The sequence below is a fragment of the Triticum dicoccoides genome, chromosome 2A (assembly GCF_002162155.2).
Source record: "Triticum dicoccoides isolate Atlit2015 ecotype Zavitan chromosome 2A, WEW_v2.0, whole genome shotgun sequence".
Taxonomy (NCBI): Eukaryota; Viridiplantae; Streptophyta; class Magnoliopsida; order Poales; family Poaceae; genus Triticum; species Triticum dicoccoides.
Genome location: NC_041382.1, coordinates 775,392,366 through 775,409,804, shown reverse-complemented (window position 1 = coordinate 775,409,804; position 17,439 = coordinate 775,392,366). Strand labels below are relative to the sequence as shown.

At 45.4% G+C, this 17,439-nt stretch overlaps 1 protein-coding gene across 1 annotated transcript; it reads left to right on the top strand.

Annotated features, from left to right (window-relative positions):
- Positions 1 to 222: 222 nt before the first annotated feature.
- On the top strand, positions 223 to 5,133 carry LOC119357208 (probable LRR receptor-like serine/threonine-protein kinase At1g63430). The gene is made up of 13 exons (XM_037624199.1): positions 223 to 541; positions 897 to 1,035; positions 1,457 to 1,528; positions 1,611 to 1,754; positions 1,852 to 2,001; positions 2,396 to 2,503; positions 2,577 to 2,647; positions 3,009 to 3,248; positions 3,327 to 3,532; positions 3,617 to 3,749; positions 3,843 to 4,000; positions 4,099 to 4,311; positions 4,490 to 5,133. Exons 1-13 carry the CDS (start codon positions 430 to 432, stop codon positions 4,733 to 4,735), a joined length of 1,992 nt encoding a protein of 663 aa, XP_037480096.1. The 5' UTR covers positions 223 to 429; the 3' UTR covers positions 4,736 to 5,133.
- The last annotated feature ends 12,306 nt before the right edge of the window (positions 5,134 to 17,439 follow it).

The following is a 17,439-nucleotide window of genomic DNA, read 5'->3' as shown; positions in this document are numbered from 1 at the left end:
CATCCTCCCTAAGATACTGTCCCTCGCTAATCCACTTGTTACCAGTACTAATTTCCTCTACTGACCAAATAGAGTATCATTACAAAAATTAACAGCAGAGTTAGTGGGCGCAATAACTAATCCGCCACCCTCCGCTCCTCCCCTCTTCTGCCATCGCCATTTATTTCCTCCTCCTGCTCCCTCCCCTCTCGCTGGGTCGCCACAACATTCTCACTCCCTCCCTCCCTCTGGATCCTCTCCTCGTCCCCCCACACTACACCGCTCTTTACTCAACTGCTCCACTCCCCACCAACCACCCCCCACCGCCCCCGGCCCCACGTCGACGCGGTGCTGGTCACCCGGCAGCAGCAGCAACAGCGGCGGAAGCGGCCGGAGCATGGCTCGCTGATCCCTTCCCTGCTGCTCGCGCGGAGTAGCTTAGCTTGGAACATGGGGCGGCATTGGGCCGGCGTCCTGCTCCTCGCCCTGCACTGCGGGGTGGCGGCGCTGCTCCCCCCCTGCTCCGCGGCCTCGCCCCTGCCCCCTCCCATCGGCGGCGACGGTGAGCGCCGGCGTGTCCTTTTTTTTTTTTACCTCGCCTTGCTTAAATGCTGTTCTTTTCTGACGAATTCGTGCCGCCTGTCGCTTCCCTTGTCCGTCCGGGATCACACCTCCGCTTCCTTCCATTTCCTCCCTCCCAGTTTCAAACCGCCGTCCTAAATTTGGCCCTCGCATCTTCTGTCCTGAGATTTTTCTTTCCGCGAAATTAGTGCCCAAGATTCGATTGTTTTTCCCCAGCCGCAATTTTGCCGACCGAAGAGCTTCGAATTCGTGCGAATCACGACTCTGTAATGCAAATTTGCCGTTTTTTCTCTCTGACATGACATGACATGTTTGGCTCGGTTGATTTGCGGCAGTGTCGGCGCTGCTGGCCTTCAAGCGGGCGGTGATCGAGGACCCGCACTCGGCGCTGGCCGACTGGACGGACGCCGACGGGGACGCCTGCGACTGGCGCGGCGTCGTCTGCTCCTCGCCCCACGGCTCCGTCGTCTCCCTGTAAGCTCCCCCCTCACTCCTCCAGATCTCACTCAAGCTCTGCTCTGCTCATCACTACCACCACCTACCTGTCACACCAGCTCAACGCGCTTAGGTTGGGGGTAAAAGCCTAAAAGAGGGTTCGGTGACTACGATTTGTACTTTAATCTCCTCCCCAGAACGGAACAAAGTGGATTCGGTCAGCTGTGATGCGGATAGATGCTCGGTGATGTGGGAAATGTGCAGATGGCTTGTGAGAGTGGACTGATGTGCCAGTTAGATCAGCAGTCAGTCAGTCAGTCATTCATTCAGCAGTAGGTTTGGGCAACAGGGAAAGGCCAACCGAAATTTGTACTTGCATAATCTAATCAGTCGAAATCACGCCGGGATGAGACCGCTGATTACGACCATTGGATGATGAATTTGGCTTTGTGCTTTGCAGGAGGCTGTCGAACGCATCGCTCAAGGGGTTCATCGCGCCGGAGCTCGGGCAGCTCATCTTCTTGCAAGAGCTGTATGTGCTGCTTCAGTCTTCATTGTGTCTTCAGCTGTGCACTGAAGGGCCTGGTTTCCCTGAATGTCTGTGTTTTGGGCAGGTATTTGGATCACAACCTGCTCTTCGGCACGATCCCGAAGCAGGTAGGATCGCTGAGGAACCTCAGGGTCTTGGATTTGGGCGCTAACCGGCTTGCTGGCCCTATACCTCCTGAGCTGAGTGGACTGAACAGCGTGAGCGTAATGTAAGATACCGATTGATTTGTCTGTACATTTGGAGTTCTTAAGTCTGGCTGCTTCTTTGCTACTCAAACTAATGCCTTCTTCATTCGTCTCTTGTAGAAACTTGCATTCCAACGGGCTAACCGGGAACATACCACCACAGCTGGGCAAGCTACCAAATCTTGTTCAGCTTAGGTTGGACAGGAACAGGCTGAAAGGGTCAATTCCTGGTGGCAATGCTACTGGTTTTTCTCCTATGGCAGATACCGGGTCGGTGACTTTTCCAAACTCCTTTTCTTTTCTGTATATGGTGCTATATATATTAAAGAAATTGGAATTATATAAACTCAATACTGATGGAAAATTGGATATGATGTAAGAACTAAGAAGGTCATGAAAAAAAATTTAGTTTGTGACATCAAAATGTTCATGATTCATCAAAAATAATAGACTGAACTGAACTTCAGAGTAATGATTAGCTAGAATAGGACCAAAAGGACAAGTATCAGTGGTAATACTTGCTGAATTTGTCCATGGGCTTTTGTTACCATTTTCTGTTGATAACATGTTCATTAAATACACTTAACAAAACCAATATGTGAGTATGTGACCATGTTCCAGTAAATTATTACTATATCTGAATACTGTATGTTTGCTTCGTCAGGTCCACACCTCACAGTGGACTATGCCCGTCTCCTCGATTAAGCGTTGCAGATTTCTCCTTCAACTTCCTTGTTGGAAAAATCCCAATTTGTTTGAAGTATCTTCCAAGGTATTATTACAAAAGGCACCTCCCACTGTTAATATCAGTTAGAAGTCCATCCATTTACATGGCTAGTTTGCAGGTCTAGTTTTCAGGGGAACTGCCTCCAGGATGACTACTCTATCCGACAACGTGCTCATCAAATTTGTGCAAGTATGTGGCCCAGCCTCTACAAGCTACACAACTATTGCAGTGTTAACTAGAAATGATGACATATTTCTTGAATTTTTTGCATGGACATTGGAATTCAACTCAGTTAATCCGAGAAGTACTGAACATCATGCTTTATAATAATATACATGCTGCCCTTATAAAAAATTTCTGTAGGATTTACCATCACTGCTCATGAGGCATATTCATTTCTTCAAGGGTAGTTTTGATACTTAGGCAAAACCTTATGTTGAAACTCGTGCACCACCAATATGGGTTATAGCTATTTAATGTATAACTAGCACTTAGTAGTGGCCTGAGGTGAACTTCAACTTCCACCGACTGAAATCTACTCTTGTTTTAGGCGCGTCTACAGCTGCTAATTTAAAGGGATTCAAACGCCCTGCTTCTGAGCATAAGCATAATAAAGTGCAGCAACCGACTTGGCTTATTGTTTTGGAAATCGCAACCGGTGCTCTCCTGCTTGTTTTCGTGATCACTGCTGCAATTACTGCCTCCAGAAGCTGCAATCTAAAGCCTTCTATAAGAATATCATCATGGAGTAGATCAAAAAGTTGGAGCGACGAGATAACAGTACTCATTGGTTGGTATTAACTTTATCTTATAAATTGATTATTTTGTCTAAGATATATTGTTGCCAATGTGTTCATGCTTCTTTCAGATTCTGATATGCTGAAAAGTTTGCCAAAGCTGAGTCGCCAGGAACTTGAAGTAGCATGTGAGGATTTTAGCAACATTATTGGCTCAACTCCGGAGACTGTAGTCTACAAAGGAACAATGAAGGATGGGCCTGAGGTTTCTGTCATATCATTATGCGCCTTTGAAGGTCATTGGACTAGTCAGCATGAACTCTTTTACCAAAACAAGGTAGTGGATTTGTCTAAGATTGCGGCTCAGAAACACTTTTTATAGTAGCTCAAATAAATAAATAAAATGGGATGTACATTGTAGGTTATTGATCTGGCAAGGCTGAATCATGAGAACATAGCAAAGTTTCTGGGCTATTGCAGAGAGAGTGACCCATTCTCGAGGATGTTAGTCTTTGAGTACGCATCAAATGGGACACTGTACGAGCACCTACACTGTAAGCCTATCTCTTCGATTTCGTTACGACGGGCTAAATATTTGCATTTTCTGTGTATCGTAGATTTGATCTCATTTGTTTTTCTTGCTTTAGATGGGGAAGCAGCCCAATTTTCTTGGCTCAGACGAATGAAAATAGCCATCGGCATCGCCCAAGGTTTAAGGTATCTGCACACCGAGTCGCAGCCTCCGTTCGCTATATCAGAGCTGAACTCCAATTCAGTTTACGTTACAGAAGATTTTACCCCCAAGGTACTGTATGCTTGGATTTTACCTGTGGACTAGTACTATCTCTTTGGAGCTTACCTTTCAGATGAACACAGTCTCTGACTTGGTGAAATGAACAACAGCTGGTCGACTTTGAGTGCTGGAAAATGCTGTTTTCGAGGCACGAGAAGGCGCTCGGCCACTTCAGCAACAAAGCCTCTTTCCCTAGCCGGGACTCTTCGGAGGATAAGTACATGGACATCCAAGGCAACACGTTTGCCTTTGGAGTGATCTTGCTCGAGATCATCAGCGGGCGGCTTCCCTACTGCAAGGACAAAGGCTACTTGGTAGACTGGGTGAGCCAGTCCGTTTCTCAACCTCATTGCAATAACAGTGCATTTGTTACTCAAAGATCGCGTTCAAGTAAAATGAAATGCTGGCACAATCTATCATTTCATCAACTGAAGAAGTCATTTGCAGCGAAAGTTCAAATAACTGCTCAGTCTGAATTTCTGATCCTCTACATTTCTGCAGGCCGTCAAGTACCTCCAGCAGCCAGAGGAGATCGGGAAGCTGGTCGACCCGGAGCTGACCAACGTGCGGACGGAGGACCTGGCGGTGATCTGCAGCGTGGTGAGCCGGTGCGTCGACCCCGACCCGTCCAAGCGGCCGTCGATGCAGATCATCGCGGGGGCGCTGGAGACCGGCATCGACCTCTCGGCGGCCGGCATCCTCAAGGAGTCGTCCCTGGCGTGGGCTGAGCTCGCCCTGTCGTTGTAGCACACGCCTCACCTCGTCCCACTGTAGATTTTCGTCAATTGCTAACACTGATCTGTTGCACGCCGCCTTCTCTGCCTCCTTGCCTCTACTTGTACTCCCTCTGTAAATAAATATAAGAGCGTCTAGATCACTTCTTTAGTGATCGAAGCGGTCTTATATTTTTTTACAGAGGGAGTACAACGCTTGCTAAAGTCGGTGAGCTAGTGGGCTGGGTTTAGCTTGGATTCTCTGATACCGCTTGCCTAGTTCGGCCGCCATGTAATTCTGTGTGCCTTAGTTGTAGTGTCAGTGTGGGGGCTCAGAAAATGCAATGCTGCTCCTTATCTAAAATGATGTTGCACCTTGCCCCAACCTTGTTTTTCTGTTAGGAGTTGGGAATGGATGGATGCTTTTCTCTAGATCTTGTGCGATGGTCTGTTGGACCGGCGCGTTTCGACGCTGGTCAACTTGCAGATCAACTTCACGTTTTTGTCCCGGACATTGGTCAGCTTCGGGTCACGTTTTTGTCCCGGACATTGGTCAGCTTCGGGTCGACTAGCTTACCGATCTCCTCAGGCCGCTCGAGGTACCTGGTAGCCTGCAAGAATGTAGAGATTCTTTTTTTTCTTTCAAAACGGAGGCAAAAGATTTGCCTCATCTCATTAATTAAGAAGAAAGAATGTAGTGATTCAGAATGTAGCCTGCGCAAAAGAATGTAGAGATTCTGAGTAAACAGTTGAAAGCTGGCTGCAAATGTAGTGATTCAGAATGAGCAGTTTGAAAGTTGGCTGCAAATTGCAACAACAGAGGAGAAGTAGGTGAACCAGGCAGGCAGGCAGACATTTCTGGTCTGGCAACAGGAGACTGTCTAAATTCCAAAGCCTTGTTCAAACTTTCTCCAAGATGTCCTCTGCGGAAAAACGCATGGGCCTCGAGTCATCTGCAAGCAAGCAAAACTGTCTCCAAGATGCAGGCTGCCCCCTTTCTTTCTTTTCTCTTTTTTTCTTTCTTTCTGCCAAGAGAGTGTGCTTGTTTTATTGGGCTAGCAGGGGAGAAATTACCCCATGCATCTTCCTTTTTCGGCAGTAGAAATGTGTAGGTAGTTTTCTTGGAGGGGGCAAGTGGTGGCCCTTGTCATACACAGATCTGAGTTACAAGTTGATGGCACACCAACTAGAGATCTGAGTGCAAGTGTTTCCAGCTGAATCAGGCCAAGTGTACTTACTAGTCATACACAGATCCTACTTACTTTTTCTTTTCTTTCTACAACTGGCATAAGAGATTATTGCCAAAGCCTATTTTATTCTTAGCTTGAAGATGATGGCACACCAACTAGAGATCTCAATGGTCGTAGTGGTACGTGTCTCCAGCTGAGAACAGGGCAGTAGCACTTACCAGTCATGTCACAGATCCTACTTGCTATTTTTCCTTCAACTGCCAGAGTAGACTATTAGTATCAATTTATCCAAAAAATATACCTAGATTGTACATCCTTCTTCTTGGCAAACCCTATTTTATTCTTCTTGGCAAAGCCTGTTTTATCCTTAGCTAGATGATGATGGCAGGCACCCCACACCAACTAAACATCTCAGTGATAGTACTGGCCAGGAAAAAAAATAGTTGTGATCAATGGTAGCACTCATGCCACAAGCAAGTAGGTCTTCAAGGATTCAAGGCAGGCATGTGCTCCCTGGTCTTTCTGGTCTCCCTGCTGCCTCCTCCGCCCACCTTTCCCTCTCTGATGTTGCCGCCTTTTAATTCTCTTCAGCAAAATCATCATCAGCAGGTGGCCCCATCCATGGCTACAGCAGCTAGCCATGGCCAACATCTTATCCTTCTTCTCCTCCAAATAATGTACTACTAACAATTTCAGTATTACAAAGATGTAATGGTTTCAGGCTAAGGCAGCCATGATCCCAACACCTACCTGTTGCTTCTGCTAAGCATGATTGCTTGATTAGATTGCACTATCATTAGCAGAAAGTGTTGTTATTAGAGGACAAAAGCGCGGTACTTAATGATCTATCCAGGAAGCAAGCAGATGCTACACATGCTAGTGGCCTTTTGATGACGCGATGCTTTTGTAAAAGTTGTAGCTGGTAGGTAGTTAATGGGAAAGGAAGATGAGGCGGTGTCATGATTTGATTAATAAATAAACAAAGGAAAGAAGAAGGCGGCTTTTTTAAAAATGATGCTTTGTCACTTGTGTTGGAACGATAATGCAGGTGCGCACCAGGTTCCAGGCATATCCGACAACATGCATAGATTCTGCAGAAACAAACTGGATTATTTCCGGTTAACAGTAGCCTGAAACCAGGCGTATAATTCAGTTTTTATCTGGTTTGTTTAGAGGCAAACTGAACAAACTCAGCAACTTATACATGCTGACATCTTTTGTTGTCTTTCAACAGTGGCAAATCTCTCAATGTAAATTAACATAAAGTGAAGATTGAAAAGTGTACCTTTCTAACTCTCTCTATCTTGTTGTCTTTCAACAGACAGCACGCATAGATTCTGCAGAAACAAACTGGATTATTGTTAAAAACTGTCTCCTCAAACTAGGCTTATAATTCAGTTTTTGTCTGGTTTGTTCTTCATAGGCAAACTGGACAAACTCTTCCACAACTTGTAAATGCTCACCAATTTTTTCCTCTCTTTCGACATTGGCAACTTTCTCATGTAAATTAACATAAAGAGAGGATCAAAAAGTGTACCTTTCTTTGACTTTGTATCTTCTGACAGTATGTGTGTGAGCTGTGAAGCAGCAGGCAACCAGTGGTGTACTGGTGTGAGTCTGAAGCGAGTACAGCCAGCTTCCTTTCCTTTGAGGAGATCCTCCTAAGCAAGGACGCCAAAGTCCCTCTACTCAATACTCACTACTCACTTGCACCATACCACATATCCCACAATGGCCAACTGGCACTGAGGACTGTTTGCTCTGCCTTGCAACTGAAGCCCATCCAATATCCATACAAACATACAAAGCAAAAATCAGACAGAAAATCTCAAGATCTACTGCAACTTTTTCTTCCTTGCAGTTTTTGTCCAGCTCCTAGTAGCTAGGAAGGGAAAAGAAATTGCTGGAAGAACAGTGCGATGGAGTACTAGAGTCAGAATCAACCAGAGCACCTTGGCCTGATGTGTTGTCGACTAGTTACTAGACCTAGATGTCCTGATGTAATGACAAGGGTACTGTGCTCTAGACTACACTTTTGGCCTCATGTGTTGTCGACTAGTACCATTGGGTGTGAGGACAGGGGTGGTGAGGTGAGTTTGGTGTGGAGTATTATGTGAGAGGGAGAGCCATCAACCACTCCCCACTTAATGATGATAGTAGCTACTTAGAGCATTGCTCTCATGGACATCACATATATGCGTCTATTAATATCTGCACATTTTTGTTTCAATTCTGCACGTTGTTGTTTTTCAGCAATCAGAAGTTGTGGAGGAAGCAAAGTACTAGTATGCTACAACTAAATCAAGATTCATTTTTGGCAGCACTACGTACTAAACCAAGATGGTTTTAATCATTTGTTAGCTCATAGTATCCCCCATATTTCCTCGCTTCTACAGTCTAAACTGATAGATCGGTGATGGTGAAACTATCCTGGTCTAATAAAGGGCTATACAGTCGGCAAAAAAAGGTGATTTTATTTATTCATCCAAAACAGGTCTTGTTTGGAAGCAGCTGCTACTATTAGCCATTCTTTCATTTACTTTAATGAGAACAGTTAGCCCGTACTGTACTGCGAAAGCACTGAACTCACTGATCAATCTGGAGGCGCAAGTTGCAACTGCATTGAGATCTGCCTCAAGAAAAAATAAAGATCATTCATGGAACTGCTTCAGGTAGTGCGTACCTGGTTACTACCCTCGTGACCACTTCCACAGAGATTTTGTGACAAACCGCGCCAGTTTTCGCGGCAAGTCCTCTGAATCATTGCGTGATCTTGGATGTATAGTGCTAACAATAGTGTGCTTGTAATAGGTCCACAAAGAAGCTACTGTAAGCTTGAAAAGTTAGACCTGACTGACACTTATTATCCTTTTAATTCAAACATGTTTAACTCAGGCGTGACAAATTATGCCAGATCATGGTGATTTGAACGACGATCTTGATGATGGCCATTCTCCTAGGGCCACAGCCCGCTCTTCTGTACGCTGCCAAAATGAAGCACCATGGTGAGCAACTCGGTCAGAAAACCAAGCTCCAGCGTCACTTCTGATTGCCAAGTTACTTCGATAATGCCTGCACTGAGAATTGGTAAGTGAAGAACTGTCAACTGTTAATCAGTATCTTAACCGGGTTATAAAGTCCTGAAGAGTGGTACTGAGCCTTATCACCTGCTAATCTGACCAGACATGAAGGATGCAGTATTATAGCTAAATACTGCTATGTGTAACTTCAGACAACTAAGTGGACTATTCCATTAAAAGTGGCAAAGTCTAACTATTTTGGGGCATTCGACACGGACATGACAGGGCTACATGGTCAGTTAACATATTTATTGTGTGCCGATTCCTTCATATTTTCTTCTTCTTTCCAACAATTAAAAGAACAAGAGCTACACAGTTGACAATCCATATGAACACCTCATGCTACAACTATTCAAGACTCAGTATTCTGCAGAAGCATACAAGCTACAAATAAGTTGAAAGAGCTGGTACACAAAAACTGCTAAAATTATGGTGAAATCAAGGAACTACAACAACCAGCCTCTAGCATGCAGCATCGAGCTTCAAGATTTGGTTATCACCGTGGAACTGTAAACGAATCAACTGGTGCTGGCTTAGCACGCCACCAGGCAAAAAATGGGGCCTTTCTCAGAAGTTCAAGCATCTGCTGGTACTCACAAGCCATATCCTGCAACAGAGAAGATATCTTAAACCTTCACTTCTTGTATTCGTAACAATTGCTCGCAAAGAATCAGAAATCGTTTAACGTAATCTAGCTTTGTGATTCAACTCATTATCCATCTGAGTAATTAAAATCTTACAGTATAAGATGAAATACCTTAACTGCACGATAAGAAAGCTTCTCCTGCCGGAATTTTGTGACTAGTGGATGTTCAAGTGATATGAAGGCCTCTGCCAATCTTATCCTGCCATCAAAACACAGATATTGTGACAGGCTTACATCAGGAATTCAGGATGCTAGGAATGAGAAAGGTGTTGAAATATGAGATGGGCCTAGAGCCCATATGACAATTTCAGATTTAATCTCTAAGGGCCCATGTAGGTGGCATGACAAGGTGGTGGGAAGTTTAGTCCCATACCGCTAGTGGAAGGAGAGTTGGAGTGGTTTATAAGGGATTCTCTCCCTCATGCTATTGGAGCTTGAGAAGAAAAGAAGCCCTCGCGCACTCCTCCTCCTCCATGGCGTGCGCCACGCCACGCCCCGCCCCGCCTCTCCGGTTCTTGTACGGGAGAGGGGCGATTAGGTTTTTAGGTAGCGACTACGCGACTGCTCGCTTCTGTTCATCTACGTCCGCATCGCCTTCGTCATCACCACGTCGACCGACGCTGACCGTGCCGCCGCTGAGAAGGCCGAGGCCGACAAGAAGGCCGCCGAGGATGCCGCGGTTGCTGCTGCCACCACCGCCACCGCCGCCGCGTGGCCGATTGGAGGGTATACATCACTTATCCCTCTCGTGTTTCTTTCTGTTGTAGCAGTACTAGCGATATGCGTAGATGTTTCTACTATGTGCGCAGTACATGCTCTGTTAGATCATAATCAGTGTGTTATCAATGCTGTCCATGTCATGCTCATGATTTATTCATGAATTAATTTAATCGAAAAACTGCCTATTTACTTATCAATCCAAAAACCTAATGTGTGTAGGAGTTTTTCGAATTCTGATTTTGCTTCTGCACTGAAACCGTCCCCGTTTATAAGGACGTACTTTAAGCGTTGCCAGACTAAAACCACCTTATGGCTCACGGCCATGAACGTGTTCTGGGTCGCCGGTGTGACTCCCACAGGAACGATCGCTCCTGAACAGGAGAAGGCGTTCAAGGAGGCCATTGTCGTGTTCCTCGGGGCAGTTCTGAGCGTGATTGGAAATAAGCTGGTTGACGCATATTTGCATGTGCGGTCTGCCAAAGACTTGTGGGAGGCGCTCGAATCTAAGTTCGGGGCGGCCGATGCAGGGAGCGAGATGTATATTATAGAGCAGTTCCACGATTACAAGATGGTTGAAAACCGTCCTGTATTGGACCAGGCTCATGAGATAATATGCATTGTTAAGGAGCTTGAGCTTCTTAACTGCGAGTTACCGGGTAAGTTTGTCGCAGGCTGCATAATCGCTAAGCTCCCCAATTCCCGGAGGAACTTTGCCACCACTCTGAAACATCAAAGGCGTGAATTCTCCGTGGAGGATGTCATTGGCCATCCGAGTGTTGAGCAGAATTCAAGGGCAAAGGACTCACACGGAAAAGGGGTCGAAGGAACTTCTGTGGCCAATATGGTGCATCAGAAGAACTCCAATTCCCACAAGCCCAAGGGAAAGAATGGTGTCCAACAAAATGCCGACTTTAAGAATAAGGGTAAGAAGACCTTCAAGAAGAACAAGAAGGATGATGGCTGCTTTACTTGTGGTTCGGTTGAACATTGGGTCAAGAAGTGCCCAAACAAGTACAAGAAGCCAGGGCAGGACTCCAAGTCTGTCAATATGATTGTGAGCAACAATGAGAGTGGTGCATCTAGGTACGGTAATTTATTTGCTGTATTTTCAGTTTGGCCGTCCACCGATCGGTGGGTCGACACAGGTGCAGGTGTTCATGTGTGTGCTGACATTTCATTGTTTTCTTCTTACCAGGTCATGAGTCCGTACTGATGGGGAATGGCGCGAGTGCTTCTGTTCTTGGTGTTGGCACGGTCGATCTGAAGTTTACTTCGGGAAGGATCGTGCAGCTGAAGAACGTGCAACATGTCCCTCTATCAAGAAGAACCTCGTTAGTGGCTCCCTTCTATGTAGAGAAGGGTTTAAGTTAGTATTCGAGTCTAATAAATTAGTTGTTACGAAATATGGACTATTTGTTGGAAAGGTTATGAATGCGGAGGCATGTTCCGCCTTTCTCTTGCAGATATATGTAATAAAGTCGTGAACAATATTCATTTGAGTGTTAATGAATCTGAAGTCTGGCATTCATGTCTGTGTCACATTAGTTTCGGCGTTATGACACGGCTAGCAAAATCGAATTTAATCCCGAGTTTCACTTTAGCCAAAGGTTCTAAGTGCCATTCGTGTGTGCAATCTAAGCAACCTCGCAAGCCTCACAAGGCAGCAGAGGAGAGACACTTGGCGCCACTGGAACTCATACATTCTGATCTTTGTGAGATGAATGGTGTGTTGACTAAAGGTGGAAATAATTATTTCATGACTTTGATGGATGATTCTTAAAGTTTGGGGTTGTGATGCTTATGTGAAAAAGAAATTGTTGGTTTGGCTAGAAACCTAAGCTGTCGTTTCTTAAAGTTTGGGGTTGTGATGCTTATGTGAAAAAGGTTTCAGCCTGATAAGCTCAAACCCAAATCGAAAAAGTGCGTCTTCATAGGATACCCAAAAGAAATTATTGGGTACACCTTCTATCACAGATCCTAAAGGCAAGATCTTTGTTGCTAAGAGTGGATCCTTTCTAGAGAAGAAGTTTTTCTCGAAAGAAGTGAGTGGGAGGAAAGTAGAACTTGATGAGGTAACTGTACCTACTCCCTTACTGGAAAGTAGTTCATCACAGAAATATGTTCCTCTGACTCTTACACCAATTAGTGAGGAAGCTAATGATGATGATCATGTAACTTCAAGATCAAGTTACTACCGAATCTCGTAGGTCAACAAGAGTGAGATCTGCACCAGAGTGGTATGGTAATCCTGTTCTGGAGGTCATGTTACTTAACCATGATGAACCTACGAATTATGAGGAAGCGATGATGAGCCCAGATTCTGCGAAATGGCTTGAGGCCATGAAATCTGAGATGGGATCCATGTATGAGAACAAAGTATGGACTTTGATTAACTTGCCCGATGATCGGTGAGTCATTAAGAATGAATGGATCGTCAAGAGGAAGACGGACGCTGATAGTAGTGTTACTATCTACAAAGCTCGAATTGTCGCAAAATGTTTTCGACAAGTTCAAGGTATTGACTACGATGAGATCTTCTCACTGGTATCGATGCTTAAAAGTCTGTACGAATCATGTTAGCAGTTGCCGCATTTTATGAAATCTGACAAATGGATGTCAAAATTGTATTCCTTAATGGATTTCTTAAAGAAGAGTTGTATATGATGCAACCAGAAGGTTTTTTCGATCCTAAAGGTGCTAACAAAGTGAGCAAGCTCCAGCGATCCATCTATGGACTGGTGCAAGCATCTCGGAGTTGGAGTATATGCTTTGATAAAGTGACAAAGCATATGGTTTTATATAGACTTGCGGTGAAGCCTGTATTTACAAGAAAGTGAGTGGGAGCACTACAACATTTCTGATAAGTATATGTGAATGACATATTGTTGATCGGAAATAATGTAGAATTTTCTAGAAAGCATAAAGGAGTGTTTGAAAAGAGTTTTTCAAAGAAAGGCCTCGATGAAGCTGCTTACATATTGAGCATCAAGATCTATAGAGATAGATCAAGACGCTTGATAACCCACAAGTATAGGGGATCGCAACAACTTTCGAGGGTAGAGTATTCAACCCAAATTTATTGATTCGACACAAGGGGAGCCAAAGAATATTCTCAAGTATTAGAAGCTGAGTTGTCAATTCAACCACACCTGGAAACTTAGTATCTGCAGCAAAGTGTTTAGTAGCAAAGTAATATGATAGCGATGGTAACAATAACAAAAGAGTAATGAAAGCAAAGTAATGTTTTTGGTGTTTTTGTAGTGATTGTAACAATAGCAACGGAAAAGTAAATAAGCGTAAACCAGTATATGGAAAGCTCGTAGGCATCAGATCAATGATGGATAATTATGCCGGATGCGGTTCATCATGTAACGGTCATAACATAGGGTGACACGGAACTAGCTCCAATTCGTCAATATAATGTAAGCATGTATTCCGAATATAGTCATACGTGCTTATGGAAAAGAACCTGCATGACATCTTTTGTCCTACCCCCCCGTGGCAACGGGGTCTTAATGGAAACTAAGGGATATTAAGGCCTCCTTTTAATAGAGAACCGGAACAAAGCATTAGCACATAGTGAATACATGAACTCCTCAAACTACGGTCATCACCGGTAAGTATCCCGATTATTGTCACTTCGGGGTTAACGGATCATAACACATAATAGGTGACTATAGACTTGCAAGATAGGATCTAGAACTCTCATATATTGATGAAAACATAATAGGTTCAAATCTGAAATCATGGCACTCGGGCCCTAGTGACAAGCATTAAGCATAGCAAAGTCATAGCAACATCAATCTCAGAACATAGTGAATACTAGGGATCAAACCCTAACAAAACTAACTCGATTACATGGTGAATCTCATCCAACCCATCACCGTCCAGCAAGCCTTCGATGGAATTACTCACGCATGGCGGTGAGCATCATGAAAATAGTGATGGAGGATGGTTGATGATGACGATGGCGACGAATCCCCCTCTCCGGATCCCTGAACGGACTCCAGATCAGCCCTCCCGACATGTTTTAGGGCTTGGCGGTGGCTCCGTATAGTAAAACGCGATGATTTCTTCTCTCTTATTTTTTTCTCCCCGAAATCAGTTATATAGAGTTGGAGTTGGAGTCGGGGGGTCTCCAGGGGGCCCACGAGGTAGGGGGACGCGCCCTAGGGGGGGGGGGCGCCCCCCACCCTCGTGAGAAGGCTGTGGGCCCCCTGGTCTTCATCTTTGGCGAGGATTTTTTATTATTTATTGTAAGATATCCGGTGGAGTTTCAGGTCATTCCGAGAACTTTTGTTTTCTGCACATAAAACAACATCATGGCAATTCTGCTGAAAACAACGCCAGTCCGGGTTAGTTCCATTCAAATCATACAAGTTAGAGTCCAAAACAAGGGCAAAAGTGTATGGAAAAGTAGATACGACGGAGACGTATCAACGCTTGATAATTTTTTTCAATGAGTACATACCTTGACAAGATTTTGAAGTAGTTCAAAATGGAATAGTCAAAGAAAGAATTCTTGCCTGTGTTGCAAGGTGTGAAGTTGAGTAAAGATTCAAAACCCGACCACGGCAGAAAATAGAAAGAGAATGAAAAGTTATTCCCTATGCCTCAGTCATAGGTTCTATAAAGTATGTTATGCTGTATACCAGACCTATTGTATACCTAACCATAAGTTTGGCAAGAGGGTACAATAGTGATCCAGGAGTGGATCACTGGACAGCGGTCAAAAATATCTGTTGTGGAACGTTGCAGAAAACGAAAATTTTCCTACTCGTTTCACCAAGATCATCTAGGAGTTCATCTAGCAACGAGTCATTGGATGCATCTACATACCTTTGTAGATCGCGAGCGGAAGCGTTCAAAAGAACGGTGATGATGTAGTCGTACTCGACGTGATCCAAATCACCGATGACCAGCGCCGAACGGACGGCACCTCCGCGTTCAACACACGTACGGGACGGGAGACGTCTCCTCCTACTTGATCCAGCAAGGGGGAAGGAGAGGTTGATGAAGATCCAGCAGCACAACGGCGTGGTGGTGGATGCAGGGCGTCACAGCAGCAGGGCTTCGCCGAGACTACGAGGGAGAGACGTAACGGGGGGAGGTGGAGGCGCCAGGGGCTGGTGTAAAATCCCTCCTCTCCCCCCCACTATATATAGGGGTGCCAGGGGGGCGCCGGCCCTAGTAGATGGCATCTACTAGGGGGGGGGCGGCCAAGGGGAGGTTTCCCTCCCCCCCAAGGCACCTAGGGGTGCCTTCCACCACATGGACTCTTCCATGGTGGAAACCCTAGGCGCATGGGCCTATAGGGGCTGGTGCCCTTGGCCCATCTAGGCCAAGGCTCACCCCCTACAGCCCATGTGGCCCCCCGGGACAGGTGGCCCCACCCGGTGGACCCCCGGGACCCTTCCGGTGGTCCCGGTACAATACCGATAACCCCGAAACTTGTCCCGATGCCCGAAATAGCACTTCCTATACATAATTCTTTACCTCCGGACCATTCCGGAACTCCTGGTGACGTCCGGGATCTCATCCGGGACTCCGAACAACATTCGGGTTTCTGCATATACATATCTTCATAACCCTAGCGTCACCGAACCTTAAGTGTGTAGACCCTACGGGTTCGGGAGACAAGCAGACATGATCGAGACGACTCTCCGGTCAATAACCAACAGCGGGATCTGGATACCCATGTTGGCTCCCACATGCTCCACGATGATCTCATCGGATGAACCACGATGTCGAGGATTTAATCAATCCCGTACGCTATTCCCTTTGTCTATCGATATGTTACTTGCCCGAGATTCGGTCGTCGGTATCCCAATACCTCGTTCAATCTCGTTACCGGCAAGTCACTTTACTCGTACCGCAATGCATGATCCCGTGACCAGACACTTGGTCACTCTGAGCTCATTATGATGATGCATTACCGAGTGGGCCCAGTGATACCTCTCCGTCATACGGAGTGACAAATCCCAGTCTTGATCCATGTCACCCAACAGACACTTTCGGAGATACCCGTAGTCTACCTTTATAGTCACCCAGTTACGTTGTGACGTTTGGCATACCCAAAGCACTCCTACGGTATCCGGGAGTTACACGATCTCATGGTCTAAGGAAAAGATACTTGACATTGGAAAACTCTAGCAAACGAACTATACGATCTTGTGCTATGTTTAGGATTGGGTCTTGTCCATCACATCATTCTCCCAATGATGTGATCTCGTTATCAATGACATCCAGTGTCCATAGTCAGGAAACCATGACTATCTGTTGATCAACGAGCTAGTCAACTAGAGGCTCACTAGGGACATGTCGGTGTCTGTTATTCACACATGTATTACGATTTCCGGATAACACAATTATAGCATGAATAAAGACAATTATCATGAACAAGGAAATATAATAATAATGCTTTTATTATTGCCTCTAGGGCATATTTCCAACAGTCTCCCACTTGCACTAGAGTCAATAATCTAGTTACATTATGATGAATCGAACACCCATAGAATTCTGGTGTTGATCATGTTTTGCTCTAGGGAGAGGTTTAGTCAACGGATCTGCTATATTCAGGTCCGTATGTACTTTACAAATCTCTATGTCTCCATCTTGAACATTTTCACGAATGGAGTTGAAGCGACGCTTGATGTGCCTTGTCTTCTTGTGAAACCTGGGCTCCTTGGCAAGTGCAATAGCTCCAGTGTTGTCACAGAAGAGCTTGATCGGCCCCGACGCATTGGGTATGACTCCTAGGTCGGTGATGAACTCCTTCACCCATATTGCTTCATGTGCTGCCTCCGAGGCTGCCATGTACTCCGCTTCACATGTAGATCCCGCCACGACGCTTTGCTTGCAACTGCACCAGCTTACTGCCCCACCATTCAAAATATACACGTATCCGGTTTGTGACTTGGAGTCATCCAGATCTGTGTCGAAGCTAGCGTCGACGTAACCCTTTACGACGAGCTCTTCGTCACCTCCATAAACGAGAAACATTTCCTTAGTCCTTTTCAGGTACTTCAGGATATTCTTGACCGCTGTCCAGTGTTCCTTGCCGGGATTACTTTGGTACCTTCCTACCAAACTGACGGCAAGG

Bases quoted from the DNA above. Each gene is read 5' to 3' on its own strand.
- LOC119357208 (XM_037624199.1), top strand. From the start codon at position 430: ATGGGGCGGCATTGGGCCGGCGTCCTGCTCCTCGCCCTGCACTGCGGG. The intron at 2,648-3,008 runs GTATGTGGCCCA...CTCTTGTTTTAG, and splicing joins TGCTCATCAAATTTGTGCAA to GCGCGTCTACAGCTGCTAAT. The intron at 4,001-4,098 runs GTACTGTATGCT...AATGAACAACAG, and splicing joins CAGAAGATTTTACCCCCAAG to CTGGTCGACTTTGAGTGCTG.